Source organism: Perognathus longimembris, chromosome 1 (assembly GCF_023159225.1).
Source record: "Perognathus longimembris pacificus isolate PPM17 chromosome 1, ASM2315922v1, whole genome shotgun sequence".
In the NCBI taxonomy this organism is placed as follows: Eukaryota; Metazoa; Chordata; class Mammalia; order Rodentia; family Heteromyidae; genus Perognathus; species Perognathus longimembris.
Window position 1 is genome coordinate 157,168,672 of NC_063161.1, and position 14,583 is coordinate 157,183,254.

The window sequence follows — 14,583 nt, forward strand, 5'->3', positions numbered from 1 at the left end:
ATCCTAACTACTCAGGAGACAGATGGGAGGATTGTGGTTCAAGGCCATCCAGGGCTAAGAAGTCCATGTGACTCGTCTCCAGTTAGCCACCAGAAAACTGGAAGTGGCTCAAAGTGGTAGAGCTCTAGTCTTGAGCTGAAGAGCTCAGGGACAGCGCCCGGGCCCTGACTTCAAGCCCCACACCCAACCAAAGGACGCGCTCACGTGTAAGGTTTTTACAAAGCAGGGCCCATGTTGGGTCAGGTTTGACCCGTCTCAGCCCAGGGTCACTTGGCTCCCTCGCTGCTGACCCTTGGGTGTCGCCCCACACACTGGGGGAGTGTCGTGGACAGGAGCCAAGAGGAGCAGGCCCTGGGTCTTGATCTGGGACTTACAGCCATTGCTATCATTCCTTCCATGCTCACAGGTTTGGTCCTCAGGACCGGTGCCGCCCCCAGGGCTCAGTCTGAGCGCTTCCCTCAAAGCAAATCCTGTGTCTGGGAAGACCTCCGGGCCTCTGCCAGATTCCGGGACCACCAGGCCGAGCCCAGCCGCCAGCTGCGTGCGTGAGGATGGGCGGCATGGCAGGGCCCCGGCCCTAGGCAGGAGGGCACATCCCCAGCAGAAAGCGCTGACTTGTTTTGTTTGGGTCATGCTGGTGTTTGAACTGGTGATCTTGCACTTGTGGGCTTTGCATCCTTGGCTGGTGCTCTACCATTTGAGCCATGCCTCCAGTGCTGCTTTTTTCTAGTTACTTTGGAGACGGTCCAGTCTTGTGGATTTTTCTGCCCCCCAACTGGCCTCAAACTTGAGTCCTCCAGCCCCCAGTGAAGATCCTGAGTGGTTAGGACCGCAGGCAGGGCACCAGCGCCCGGCTGTAGCGGAGGTTTTGACAACTGAAAGTCGCTTCTCGATTGAGGTGGTTTGTGTTTCTGCCATGTCTGCCCCCGAAGTTCCACAGTCTCACGTGCAGTTTCCCGAGGACGGGGCCCAGCTAGCCAGGTTCTCATCCTGGAGGCCACCCAAGCTCTAGCCTTCCCCGAAAGAACGCACCTTTGGCCCGGGAGGGCGGGGCCCACCCCTCCCCCCGGGCAGCAGGCTGGGGGAAGGAAGGAGGGCTTTGTCCACAGGCAGCATGGTGAGATGCTCTGGGCGGAGGACTGGGAGGGGCGGGGCTCCAGGGGCCTGTGAAGCCATCTGTTGCTCTGTGGGAAGAGGCAGCCAGCAGCGCGAGGTTCCGAGCCACGGGCCAGCCAGGTGCCTAACCCTGGGCTCGGTGCCACCCGCACAGCTGGGCCCAGTGGCCCTCACCTCTGCCCTCGCAGGGCGGGCCGTGCTTTCTGGGCGTAACCCCTTCAGAAATCCAGTCATCCCAGTGGCGGGCACTGCCGGGGAGACGGCCCAGGCAAGAGAGCAACGCCCGACTGGAAATAAACCAAAGCGAAACATGGCGGCGTGTGGCTCGAGGCGGACTGTCTGCTTAGCAGGTTCAAGGCCCTGAGTTCAAAACCCAGCACCACAAATATATAGGGAGAAGCTGGGTGCCGGGTGGCTCACGCCTGCGATCCCAGCTTCTCAGGCTGAGATCTGAGGATTAAGGTTGAAAGCCAGCCTAGGCAGGTAAGTCCATGAGACTCTGATTTCAATTAAACACACACACACACACACACACACACACACACACACACACACACACACGCTATTACTCTACTACTTGGGCCACAGCTCCACTTCTGGCCTCAGTACTACCTAACACTTTGCTCATTGGCTTGGGCTTTATCAACAGAGCCAAACTTGCAGAGAGAGGAAGGCAGACAGGCCGGCAGGCCACATTCTGGTGGCTCACACCTGTCATCCTAGCTACTCAGAAGGCTGAGATCTGAAGACTGAAGTTTGAAGCCAGGCAGGTCAGGAAAGTCCATGAGACTCTTATCTCTAGCAAACAACCAAAAAGCCAGAAGTGGAACTGTTGCACAAGTGGTAGAGAGCTAGACTTGAGCATGAAAACACAGGGACAGCGCCCAGGCCTTGAGTTGAAACACCAGGAATGGCACCATGAAATAAGGAAAAGCAAAGCATCTCTGGGCACCCCGGGTTTGGCCTGTGTAGGAAGGACAGTGCAGTCCACATGCAAGTTGGTGGCCATAGCCAGTAGCGCTGTCCCTCCCCAAGGGACCTCCAAGAGCAGCATGGGAACTAAATGGTGGCATGTTCGTACCAAGAAATGATGCAGCTATGAGAGACTAATTTCACCCAAAGACCATAGCACGGACAGTGCTCAGCATAATTCACAGGCCCAGTGCTATTAGCTTCTGTCTGTAGTTGGTGCAAACTCCAGGCATGCGTAATGGATGTTGGCAGAAGTCTTTGGTGTGGGGGCATTGGGGTGTGGAGTGCTCTGGGTCCTGGCTTTATCTGGGGGTTGCTTAGCACATTTCGTTTGTCAAACTGCATCAAGCTACTTACATTCAATTCCTGGGACTTTCTGCATGAATGTATGTATAAAAATATACATATGTAATTTGATACACATTTATTGACAGTGTCTCTCTATAATTCAGCCATGTAGCCCAGGCTATCCTCCTACCGAAAACCTTCCTACCGAAAACCTTCCTACCTCTACCTCCAAGTGCTGAGATTGCAGACAGAGTCCATTCTTCCGGACTAAGTGTTTTTGTTTGTTTGTTTATTGTCAGTGCTGGGGCTTGGACTCAGGGCCTGAGCACTGTCCCTGGCTTCTTTTTGCTCAAGGCTAGCACTCTGCCACTTGAGCCACAGTGCCCCTTCTGGCTTTTTTCTATGTATGTGGTACTGAGGAATCGAATCCAGGGCTTCATGTATGTAAGGTGAGCACTCTACCGCTAGGCCACATTCCCAGCCCCCGTTTTATTTTTTTTCTATACCAAGGTTTGAACTCGGGGCCTCATGCTTGCCAGGCAGGTGCTCTACTGCTGAGCCAATTGCCTCTGCCCTTTTCACTTAGAGCTGTTTTTCATACGGTCTTGATTTTTTTTTTGGTCTGGGGCCAGCCAGCTTCAATGCCTCTTACACCACAGGACCACAAGTGTGCCACCATGTCCAGCGTATTAGTTGAGATGGGGTTCCTCTAACCTTATGTCCTGAGTCTTGAATGTGGATCCTCATTTTTATCTCTGCCTCCCATGTAGCCAGGATTCCAGGTGCACACACACACACACACACACACACACACACACACACACACACACACACCCCAAACCCAATCACTCATCCTTTTCCTTTTCTCCCTTGGGCAGCTTGGTTGCTCTCCCCCTTTCCCCTTTCCCTGGTGCCTTACTCTCCTTTTTCTTTCTTTTCTTTTCTTTTTTTTTTGGCCAGTCCTGGGCCTTGAACTCAGGGCCTGAGCACTGTCCCTGGCTTCCTTTTGCTCAAGGCTAGCACTCTGCCACTCGAGGCACAGCGCCACTTCTGGCCATTTTCTGTATATGTGGTGCTGGGGAATTGAACCCAGGGCCTCATGTATACGAGGCAAGCACTCTACCACTAGGCCATATCCCCAGCCCCTCCCCTTTTTCTTTCTGGCTTAAGCTGTTCTATACACTAGAAGTACCCCACCCTGTAGTTCCTCAACTGTTCTGGGGGGGGGGGGCAAAGTACCCTGGGGTCTGATAAGCCTGACTTGGGGATTGTCCCCCTGCCCCGGGCCTGCTTGGGAGGGGTAGGGCCGCACGGACAAGCGAGGCTTACCTAGCCCAGGGAAGCTCTTCTATTCTAGCAAGCTCACCACCCACTCCTCACACCTCCTGTTTCTCACCTGCTAACAGTGGCAGCACCCCAGGCTGCTGAGGGCCAAGGCTGGAACCAGAGGACCGGGACCCAAGGGTGGGCGGGAAGCTGAGTGAACTGAGCTGACTTGGCACACTGGTGGATTCCAAGTCCCCTGCCCACTCAAGCAATTCCGGTCCCGTCCCTCCACCCACAAGCACGAGTGCCAGTAATCTAGCCTGGGCTGTTCCAGGTGCAGGTGCAAGCCACCTCTATGGAAGTCCCAGGGAACAGAAAAATACCCAAGGCTCCCATCCCCACTGGGTCAAATTGGGTCTCAGGGGGACCTGAGAATCTTCTATTTCCTTGTTCCTCTCTCCCTCCCTTCCTCCCTCTCCCCCTCTCTGTCAGTCATGGGGCCTGAACTCTGGGCCTGGGTGCTGTCCCTGAGCTCTTTTGCTCAAGGCTAGTGCTCTACCATTTGAAGCCACAGCACCACTTCCATTTTCCTGATGGTTAATTGGAGATAAGAGTCTCTCAAACTTTCCTTCCCGGGCTGGCTTCAAACCACCACCCTCATCTCAGCCTCCTGAGTTGCTGGGACCACAGGTGTGAGCAAGTGGAGCCCGGCCTTTCTTGTCCTTTTTGATGCTGGTAGTGGGGCTTGAGAGCTGACCCTGAGCTGGTTAGTGCTCTATCATTTGAGCTGGTGCTCTACTACTTCCAGCTTTTTGGGGGGTGAGGGTGGGGGGGTTGTTTGTTTTGTTTTTGGCCAGTCCTGGGCCTTGGACTCAGGGCCTGAGCACTGTCCCTGGCTTCCTTTTGCTCAAGGCTAGCACTCTGCCACTTGAGCCACAACACCACTTCCGGCTTTTTTCTATATATGTGGTGCTGGGGAATTGAACCCAGGGCTTCATGTATATGAGGCAAGCACTCTACCACTAGGCCATATTCCCAGGCTGGGCCGTAGTTTTAAGCCCGCTCCAGCAAAAAAAAAAAGTCCCCGTGAGACTCTTTGTTTTGTTTTTTGTTGCCAGTCCTGGGGCTTGAACTCAGGGCCTGAGCCCTGTCCCTGGCTTCTCTTTGCTCAAGGCTAGCACTTTACCACTTGAGCCACAGCGCCATTTCCGGCTTTTTTCTATATATGTGGTGCTGAGGAATCGAACCCAGGGCTTCATGTACACGAGGCAAGCACTTTACCACTAGGCCATATTCCAGCCCCCCCCCCCCCCCCCGTGAGACTCTTATTTCCAATAAGTGACTCAAAAAAACAACAAAATGGAGCTGTGGCTCAAAGTGGTAGAGCACCAGCCTTGAGAAAATGAGCTTAAGCTCCAGCAGAAAGGAAACCTGCCACATGGTTCAGGCAGAAAGGAGTTTACTGGGGGGGGGGGGGGGGCAAACTGCCAACCCACTTAAGATGGAGGCGTGGAGAGGCAGAGGGGACAAAAGAGAGAAAAAGAGTAAGAGAAAAGGAAAGAGAGCCGGATTATATGGGGAAGGGCGGGAGATGTGGCCAGGTGGATTGGATGTGACCTCAGAGAAGGGGGAGGTAACTGCCTCCAGGTGTGCCAGTTACCGAGGTAACTCAGGTACTGGGTGCAGACTTCAACAGGCGTCTGCATGGAGCCCTCCCCGGGGGTGGACCCTACGAGGGACAGTACCCAGGCCCCCAGTTCAAGCCCCCCGACCAACAACAAAACAAAGCAAAAAAACTTCCATCTTGTCAAGTGTTTAAGGTCTAGTGTACCCCCCTCTCCTCCCCAGGAAGTCCCTTTCGCCCCGAGCACTTTGTGACCCAAAAGGCAGTCTGCTCTCTGTAAAGTCGTACTGGGTCTTTAGCCTGTTTAGTCATGGCTGAAAGTAGGTCAGTTCCGACTCGGCGGTGTCCAGCGGTGTCCCTGGGTCTCCGGCTCGCAGAGCCGCGCGAACCAAAGCTCCCACCAAAGCACAACACGCCCCTCATGCTAGCGCCCGATTGGCTCGCCCTGCCCACTCTTGACGCCAGAAGCACCTTCTGGTTGGCTGTTCTGCTTTCGATTCGGGGCTGGAACCCTCCCTCTTCCTGATTGGCCAGGCAGCTATCTGCGCTCGCTCCGGATTGGGTGCTACGTGGGCCGGCTCGCAGGCTCCGAGCGTTCTTCCTCTCTGATTGGTTGTTCGCGCCAGCCCCACGGGCTGCACGCTGAATGGCTGCGCCACTACCTGTATCGGCCTCTAATTGGGCGCGTGGCGCCTCCCCGGCGTGATAGGTCAGGACCACCGCCCCCCTTGCTCCCCATTGGCTGCTCAGAGAAGCCCGGTCTCCGGGTAAGATGGCAGCGGACGGACAGTGCTCGCTCCCCGCTTCATGGCGGCCGGTGACCCTCACCCACGTCGAATATCCTGCAGGTAAAAGGCGGCCCGGATTCGGAGGACTTCCTCCCGGGGGAGCTCCCCCCGGCCCCGGGCTCCCCGGCCGCGCCGGCCCGCGGAGGGGGCGCCGAGGGACCGGGGTGGGAACTGTCAAACCGTGAGCCTTAGAGGGGCTCGGCCGGCGCGCGCCGCGCAGGCGCAGTCGGGTGGCGATGAGCTGGGCGAAATTGCGAGCCATGGCTGGCGCGCTTTGCGGCTGCGCGGCCGGGGGGCGCTCCCCCGGGGTCGGGGGTGGGGGGGGGGTCCCGGGTGGGCTGGGCTGGGGCTGGGGTGTGTCGGGGTGGAGGAGCGGGGGGTGGGGGGCGCGGGGAAACGATCCCGAGCCTGGCCCTCGGCCCTTCGGCCCCGCCCTCCCCGAGCCCGCGGAGGCCTCCCTCGGCGCCGGGCTTCCTCGGGACCCCGGGGTCCCCGGTGCAGGGGCTGCGCGAGCCGGGGCCGGGCCGGCTCGTGTCGGGGTGCCACGCCCTGAGCGGCGCAGCCCAGCGCGCCCGCCCCGGAGCCTGGCGGCCCCCGGGATCGCGACTTCCAGAGCTCCCATCGGACACGCCTCTTGAAGCGCCAGCCGGAGTATCCATTAGCGAGGGTTTCGGGGCGGTCAGCTAGAGTCGTGGGGAGCCGAGGCCTCCCGCAGAAGTGGCACTAACACAGCGCCTCTCTTCTTCCACGGTGTGGCAATCCGATGATAGCAGGCCTCAGGAGTCCTGGGTGCAGGGCCTAGCACCAAGTAAACACCAATAAATACCTGCTGTTAGGGCTGCATGCGGTGGCTCGCGTCAGTAACCCGAGGATTGCCATTGCAAAAGCCAGCCTGAACGGGAAAGTCTGGGAGACACTGGGAGACACTTCTAATTAACCACCAAAAGAGAGAGGGATCTAAGTGGGGCTGTGGTTCAGGTGGTAGAGCACCCGTCCTGGTCTAAAAAGCTAAAGGGCAGCACGCAGTACCAGCAGCAAAACAAACATTCCTGGAGCTGTTGTTGCCCACCTTCCCAGAGCTCTTCTGAGTAGGGTGTGTGCAGGGCGCTCGGGGACTCCTGATGCTCTCTCACTGCTGCCTTGGGCAGAGACTGGGAAAGCAAGGCCGCGCCGAGGGATCCAGGGCTGCCTGCCAGAGAACTTTGACTCTGGCTGTCGTGGGTTATGCTGGGGTGGGCCAGTCCTGCCAAGAGCTGGGCCCTACCCACTTGCCCGCCTGCCCGCCTGCCTGCTATTCCTTCACTCATTCAGCTAGGGCTCATTAAGCACAGTCCAAGTCCTAGCTACTCAGGAGGCTGACACCTTAGAATGGGGATGCAAAGCCAGCCCAAAGAGGAAAGTCTATACAACTCTTGTCTCCAGCTAACCACTGGAAAACCCAGAAGCTGTGGCTCAAGTGGTAGAGGGCCAGCCTTGAGTGGAAAAAGCTAAGGGACAACACCTAGGCCCTGAGTTGTGGCACCAAAAAACATGGGGCGGGGGGGAGGGAGCGGGGAGGGACTTGGTTAAGGCCTCGGCATCTTCTCTCTCTGGCCTTAGCTTCGTGAAGGGCTGGAAGCTTTGCAAGCCACACTGCTGGGAGCAGTGCGGTGCACACAGGCTGGGATGAGGGGCACCCGGCCAGTCCCTGGAGATGCATCTGAGACCCCCGCACTTCCCATACCCCTGGTCTCACTGGGCTTGCTGGGGTGGATGTAGAGAGAAATGGCCGCCCCCCCTCCTGCGGCCTTCAGTGTAGAGCATGGAACAGACACGGCCTGTTAGCTGACTGCGGGGGGCCCAGGCTTTCCGTGGCCACTGTAGCGGCGCGGGCACTTCACCCAGCTTGCGTTTGCTGAGCTCGCCCCGCAGCGTCCCAGGCGGGGAAGCAGTGCGTGCCAGCGCCCAGAAGTAGGGCAGAGGACAGTGTGTTCAGGGCGCCGAGCACTCTCCACTTGGAACTGGCGCAGAGGGTGTTAGGGAAGCAGGCCAGCCGGGGAGCCGCGTCCCACGGGGGGCGGGGGGGGGGGGGAGGGGGGCGTGGCGAGGCAGGGGCCTTGGGGTCGTCTACAGGATGACCAGAGTGGCGTCCGCCTGCCCTCCTGCAGTCCCCAGGGCTGGCAGGACGTGGATGGGGAATCCCACGGGCAGAAAAGGGAAGGAACTAGAACTGGTCGGGGTGGGGGGGGGCAGTTCCAGAATCACACACTGGGGAGACTGAGACCGGAGGCGCACAAGTTCGAGGCCAGCGTGGCCTACATAGTAAGACCCCCGTCGCAACAAAAGGAAGGGACTCTGCTACGTATGGGGGCTGTGGCAGCCCCAGCGCTGCCCTTCTCCCTAAGGCCACACGAGTCAGTGCCCCTGGGGGCGGGCGGGCTGGGTGAGGTGGGCGGGTGCACCCTCTCTGCAGGCCGGGGTTCCGTGCTCCGCCCTCTGTGCTCACCTCCCTGTTGCTGGCGTGAGGCCAGGCTGGCGTGGACCATCTCCCACGCTGGCACCTGCCTCAGTCCTGGCATAGAAGTGTCCCGGGGGCAAGAGACCATGTCACAGGCTCAGGCCACCGTGGCCCGCGTGTGTGTGAGAGAGAGAGAAAGAGAGAGAGCGTGCACACTGAAGCCCAGGGAGATGAAGTGCTTGTCTGAGTCCCTGTTGGCAGCCCTGTGCCCCTTGACTTCAGAGTACCACAAAACCAGACATGTTTCACGTGGTAGGATGGCCTTGCCCTGTCCTCCCCGGCCTCCTCCATCCAGCCTTGTTGGGGGTGTAAAAGCCAGGCACGCTCTAGGTTGCAAAGTCTTGCAGATGGAGGAGCGGTAGATGTTCCCTGTGGCAGGCAGCCATGTTGGACTTGGCTCAGTCAGTCTTTCCTGTGGACCAAACTGGGTGGTGTCCAGACAGTGGCAGACTTCTCCGGAGTCTCTGAGTCCAGCAGGACAGCCCCTAGGTGGCCGTGTGGTCGCGAGGCTCCCTGGTGCATGCCGGGTGGCCCCCTGGGCAGTCAGTCACCACCTGCCTCTGGTCCCAGCGAGTGGGGCCAGGCCCCACCTCTTCCTGGCTCTCCTGCCGGGCCTCGGCTCCTTCCTCCTGTGACGGGGACGCATGGGGGCCCCTGCTCCGAACTCATGCGCATGGCTCCTCTGGTCACTGGGCACCCATGGCTCTGGCTCTGTGGGGGCCTCTCTCTGGTCTAGGCCCCAGGTGACCCGCAGGGGCTGGCCCCTCCGATGCCTGTGCTCAGTGCTCCTCCTGCCTCCTTGCAGGAGATCTCTCTGGACACCTCCTTGCCTACCTGAGCCTCAGCCCTGTTTTTGTCATCACTGGCTTCGTGACCCTCATCATATTCAAGCGGGAGCTGCACACAGTGAGTCCCGCCCCCCCCCACTCCCTCCGCTCCCACCCTGCCCAGCCTGCGTATGCTTTGCCTTCTTTCCCCCTCTGCCTCCATCTGTCTGTCTGGAGCTGTGCGGACGGTCTGATGGTCACTGGCTGGCCTGGGAGGTCCAGCGTGGCTCCGGCCACTGGTGCCCAAGAGGCCCAGCTGACCTGCAGGCCTTCCCCTGACAGATCTCATTCCTCGGGGGCCTGGCGGTGAACGAAGGGGTCAACTGGCTGATCAAGAACGTCATTCAGGAGCCTCGACCCTGTGGAGGTAGGGCCCGGGGTCCCCCAGGCCGGGGCCGGGCCGGGAGGTCCCTGTCCTCCCGTGATGCTCTGGTCTCTTCTCTCCCCCAGCCCCCCACACAGCAGTGGGCACCAAGTACGGGATGCCCTCCAGCCATTCCCAGTTCATGTGGTTCTTCTCTGTCTATTCCTTCCTTTTCCTGTACTTAAGGTGAGCTTCGGCCTCCGCGGTGGCGGCCCGGGCTGGGCTCCGCCCTCGGGTGGGAGGGGCCGGGCCGGGCTCCGCCCTTCGGTGGGAGGGTCCCGGCTGGGCTCCGCCCCCGGTGGGAGGGGCTGCACTGCAGCATAAGGCTCCATCGGACCCCAGGCCCAGGGCTAAGGCTGTCTGATGGGCCTGTCTTCCCAGAATGCACCAAACGAATAACGCCCGGTTCCTGGACTTGCTGTGGAGGCACGTGCTCTCGCTGGGGCTCCTCACTGCGGCCTTTCTGGTCTCCTACAGCAGGTACGGCGGGCGCAGGGGCCCGCTCCACGCGCAGGGGCCCTGCCGGGCCCTTGGGCCTCGGACCCCACCGAACCCTGGTCCCAGCGCCTGCGGGGCAGGGCTGGAAAAGGGGCCCCAGGCCTCCAGTTTGCAGGGGCGAGGCTCTAGTTGGCCCTTCTAGCCCACTTAGCGAGACAGCCCCGGGGATCGGCCATTTGTGCCCAGCTTCCTAGAGGAGTCTCTCAGAGACAAAGTCAGAGATCCAAGTCTGGACACGAGGCAGCCAGCTCCCCGTCAAGCTAGCACATGTAGAGCTGAGGAGCCATTGTTGGGGTGCACATCCCGTGTCCCGGCAGAAGTGGCGTGGAGGCTGTGTCCCGGGAGCCGGTCCTGTGGGCACGTGGCTCCGCACCGGGGAGCCGCCCTCGACGTGGGGAGCGTGCAGGCCCACCCCTGGCTGGCTCTCACCCACACTTCCCTTCTGGCCTTGGCCCAGGGTCTACCTGCTGTACCACACCTGGAGCCAGGTGCTCTACGGGGGCATCGCTGGAAGCCTCATGGCCATCGCCTGGTTTGTCTTCACCCAGGAAGTCCTCACCCCGCTGTTCCCCAGGATAGCAGCCTGGTAACTGGCTCCCGGCCCTCCCACCCCCGCGGCCCTGGGGCCTGCTGGCTCCTGTGGGCACAGCCGGTGGCAGGAGGGCCCTGTGGTGGCAGGAGGCCGTAGGCCCTGCCCGCCTGGCTTCTCCCTCCCCGAGGGGCTTGCTGCAGGGACTCGGGGGGACTTTCTCCAAGCCCAGAAGCCAGAGTGCCAACCTTTGCCATTGCCTAGCTTCTCAGGGACTTACGAAGCAGCCACAGTCCCGCCGGGCTGTGGGCAGCGTCCCCGCCTGAGGTGACATGGTGACACAGCTGGGTTTCTCAGTGGCTCTGGGGTCTCAGGCCAGGCCGTGGGGTGAGTGTGGTGTGGGCCTCGAGACCTGGCGGGCATCTGGCTTGGTGGTGGCAGGCTCAGGGCTTTCTGGTGTCTCTTCCCCAGGCCTGTCTCCGAGTTCTTCCTCATCCGGGACACGAGCCTCATTCCCAACGTTCTCTGGTTTGAGTACACAGTAACCCGGGCAGAAGCCAGGTGAGTTAAGGAACAGAAGGGGTCCCCGCGGTCCCCACTGGGTTACTTTTCTGGTCTTGCCTCGTTGAGTTCTGGGGCCCCCATTTTACAGATGAGTGAACTGAAGCTGTGAGAAGGGATGTCCCGGCCTGAGGTCTTTCAGGTGGGGGGGGTGGGGGTGGGGGCTAGGCACACTGAACCCCCACAGCCCAGGACCAGCGAGCTGGGGTTCTCAGGACACGGGGCTGCTGGGCCCAGCACTTCCAGGAGCTGGGTAAGCCGAGGCACTGGCTGGGACCAGCCTGCACTTGCCCAGCAAGCCCGGGCACAGCCAGTCTGTGCGGCCTCCTGACTCGGCTCCCCTGACTCGGCTCCCCGTGTGTTCTGGATGGGCTGCCCCTCCCCCCAGGCTCCAGAGGAGCCTAGGGCGGGGTGCGTGGACCAGGTGGGCCGTCCAGCACCTAGGGAATGTGTTAGCAGTACCTCAAGGTCCAAATTACCCTAACCAGCTTAAGGGTAAAGCCCGGATCCACGCGGAAAGGGGATTTGAGGGTTAGGACAGGGCAATCCCATTAGAGGAGGAAACCCCAGCCAGCCCTGGAGCTCTCCCCCTAGCCTGGCCCGCCTGGCTGGCTGCCTGCCACCTGCCTTTGTTTACCTGACTCGGCACACACCTGCTGTGTCAGGCAGCGTGCAGGGCCGGGAATGGGGGGAGACAGCCAGGGTGCCATTCTCAGGTGCTCTGGCAGCAGGGGGCCATGAGGAGCAAGGCTGGCCCGCGTGAGCCCACGTGAGCCCGGCCAGGCACAGCACAGAGGCGTGCCAGCGAGTGGGTCGTCAGCGTGGCGGGATGGGGCAGGCCTGTTGGGGTGGGGCTGGCGGGGACGGCTCCTGGCAGAGGAACTGACCTCAGCAGGGAAGCCAGGGGCAGGGCTGGGGCCTTCCTTGTGGGCCCTACTTAGGTCTCTAGATTTTAATGGGACCCTAGACAAGCCCCATTTTCCTTCCTGTGCCCTGGTCAGCCCCTCTAGGAAAGAGGGATAGTAGGCCAGATACAGTGGTTCATGCCTGTAATCCTGGCTAGTCAGGAAGCAGAGATAGGAAGTGGTGGTCAAAAGCTGGCGCTGGCAAAATTAGTGCAAGACCCTACCTGAACACCGAACTACAAACAAAAAGATTAGGAGTGCCAGGGACCAGCGGCTCACGCCTGTAATCACAGCTACTCGGAAAGCTGAGATCTGAGCATCGCTGTTCAAAGCCAGCCCAGGCAGGAAAGTCTGTGAGACTTTTATTTGTAATTAACCACAAAAAGCCAGAAGTGGAGCTGTGGCTCAAGTAGTAGAGGGCTAGCCTTGAGCACAGAAGCTCAGGGACAGCGCCCAGGCCCATAGTTCAGTCCCAGGACTGGCAACACACACACACACACACACACACACACACACACACACAATTAGGGGTATGGCTCAAATAGTGGAGGCCCCCAAGTTCAATCTCTAGTGCTCCCTGCCCCTTCCCCTCCCCCCAAAAAAAGAAAAGGCCTGGTGCCGGTGGCTCATACCTACAACCCTATGTACTTAGGAGACTGGGCTCTGAGGATGTTGGTTCAAAGCCACCTCAGCCCTCCATGAGACTCATCACCAATGAACCAATAAAAGCCAGAAATGGCGCTGTGACTCAAGTGGTAGAGCACCAGCCTTGAGTGAAAGAGCTAAGGGACAGCATCAAGGCCCTGAGTTTAAACCCAGTACCAGCGCTACACACACAAAACGACAGAACACTGGGGGGATGAAGCCCGCTGCCCGCAGGTTCCCGGGCCTGTGGTGGCATCAAGCCAGCGGCCCTGCGGGAAGGCCTTGGCCGGAGGAACTTCCCGCCTCCCTCCTCCCGGGGCGTCCAGGTTGGGACGCTGCGGTGGTGATGGGGAGCGGCCTGGCCCTCTCCAGCTCCCGATCCTAGAGGGACCCGGAGCAGCTGGCTCACGCCTCCGCCCTGTCCCGGGGAGCGGCGGGCCTCGGGACGCCAGTGTCTCCGTGCTGACCCGGCCCCATCCCGCAGGAACCGGCAGCGCAAGCTGGGGGCCAAGCTGCAGTGACGGCGGCCCGCGTGGCCCGCGTGGCCCGCGTGGCGCCTGCAGGGCGGACAGGATGGCGGACGGAGGGACGAACAGAGACCTCTACTGACCCAAGTCACCAAGTGGAGCCTTTTCTTTTCTCCTTATTTTAATTTTAATGGACAAGGTGGACCAAAGGGCCGAGCTAGCCCCTCGGCCAGGACCCTGGGAGGGCCTGCTGCCCGGGCCGTGGGGCCCAGACCCCGCCCCGCCGCCGCCGGCCGCTCGCTGGGCGGAGCGCGCCCCGGGCCCGGGCGCCGCGCGGGGTAGCGGAGGGGGCCGCGCCTCGGGGCTCCGGCCAGGGATTCCAGGTGGAAAGTACACACTATTTATTTTGGGGCTTGGGGGGAAGGGGCTGGGAGAGCGTTTCCTGCAGTGGGGTTCAGTCAGCTCGCAGCCCCGAGCCCCGAGCCGGGCCCCCAGCCTCCCCGTGGGCCGGGAGAAGCGGAGCCGCGCGCCCTCCCCGCCCCCGTCGCCATTCCAGAGCCTCGCCAGCCAGTGTTTCCGTGTGCGGGGATGGCCCAGCGAGCACGCGCCTGGCGGCTGCTGCCATCGCCCCCCCTCCCCCCGACACAAGGGCTTTCTCCGCTCCCCGCTCCCGCGTCCCGCGTGACAAAAGAGCCTGCACATGTGGGTGCGCCGCGCCCAAGCGTTTACAGCTCCTTTTGTCTGCCGGCCATCCAGTAGCAGCCGTCTTTATCCCTCCTCGAACAAATCGCAAAGGAACCCGGAGTTGGGGCTCCCCCCCCCCCCCCCCCGTGTGCTGTGACCGTGTCCTCTTTCCCGGCCGCCCCACCGGCTGGAGCCCCACACCCAGCCTGGGGAAGGGCTCTTCCGAGGGGACTGTCTGTCAGTCGCTCTGTCCCACTTGTTGGAGATGCTTCCAGACTCGTGGAAGCTTCCAGAGGTGAAGCAGGCCCCGCTCTCCCCCGGAGGTCCGCAATCTGCTGCTGAAGCACAATGTCGTGGTGCTTTACTTTCTCCTTTGGTAAAGGCCGTGTCCAAAGCTGTGGCAGACAGGCAGGGCCCGGCTGGCTCTGGAGGCGGGGCGCCGCCGCACCCCCCCCCTCCCTGCGGATGGATGAGCCAAGAGTGCGGTGGTTTGATTTAAGGAAACTAAATGAAATTGTTTACTATTGTTTTAAAATAAAATATTAAACTCTG

At 60.5% G+C, this 14,583-nt stretch overlaps 1 protein-coding gene across 2 annotated transcripts; it reads left to right on the forward strand.

Annotated features, from left to right (window-relative positions):
- The first annotated feature begins 5,850 nt into the window (after nucleotides 1-5,850).
- On the forward strand, nucleotides 5,851-14,583 carry Dolpp1 (dolichyldiphosphatase 1). 2 transcript variants are annotated; one of them, XM_048344614.1, is made up of 8 exons: nucleotides 5,854-6,114; nucleotides 9,357-9,457; nucleotides 9,661-9,745; nucleotides 9,829-9,928; nucleotides 10,124-10,222; nucleotides 10,698-10,826; nucleotides 11,241-11,330; nucleotides 13,365-14,583. In XM_048344614.1, exons 1-8 carry the CDS (start codon nucleotides 6,039-6,041, stop codon nucleotides 13,399-13,401), a joined length of 717 nt encoding a protein of 238 aa, XP_048200571.1. In that variant the 5' UTR covers nucleotides 5,854-6,038; the 3' UTR covers nucleotides 13,402-14,583. The 2 variants fall into 2 exon arrangements, with proteins under 2 accessions (XP_048200579.1, XP_048200571.1); XM_048344622.1 differs by lacking the exon at nucleotides 10,698-10,826 and having other exon boundaries at nucleotides 5,851-6,114.

Excerpts from the sequence above, each read along its gene's own strand:
- Dolpp1 (XM_048344614.1), top strand. The coding sequence starts at position 6,039 with ATGGCAGCGGACGGACAGTGCTCGCTCCCCGCTTCATGGCGGCCGGTG. Across the intron at positions 9,929-10,123 it reads TTCCTTTTCCTGTACTTAAG|AATGCACCAAACGAATAACG; the intron begins GTGAGCTTCGGC and ends CTGTCTTCCCAG. Across the intron at positions 10,223-10,697 it reads TTTCTGGTCTCCTACAGCAG|GGTCTACCTGCTGTACCACA; the intron begins GTACGGCGGGCG and ends GCCTTGGCCCAG.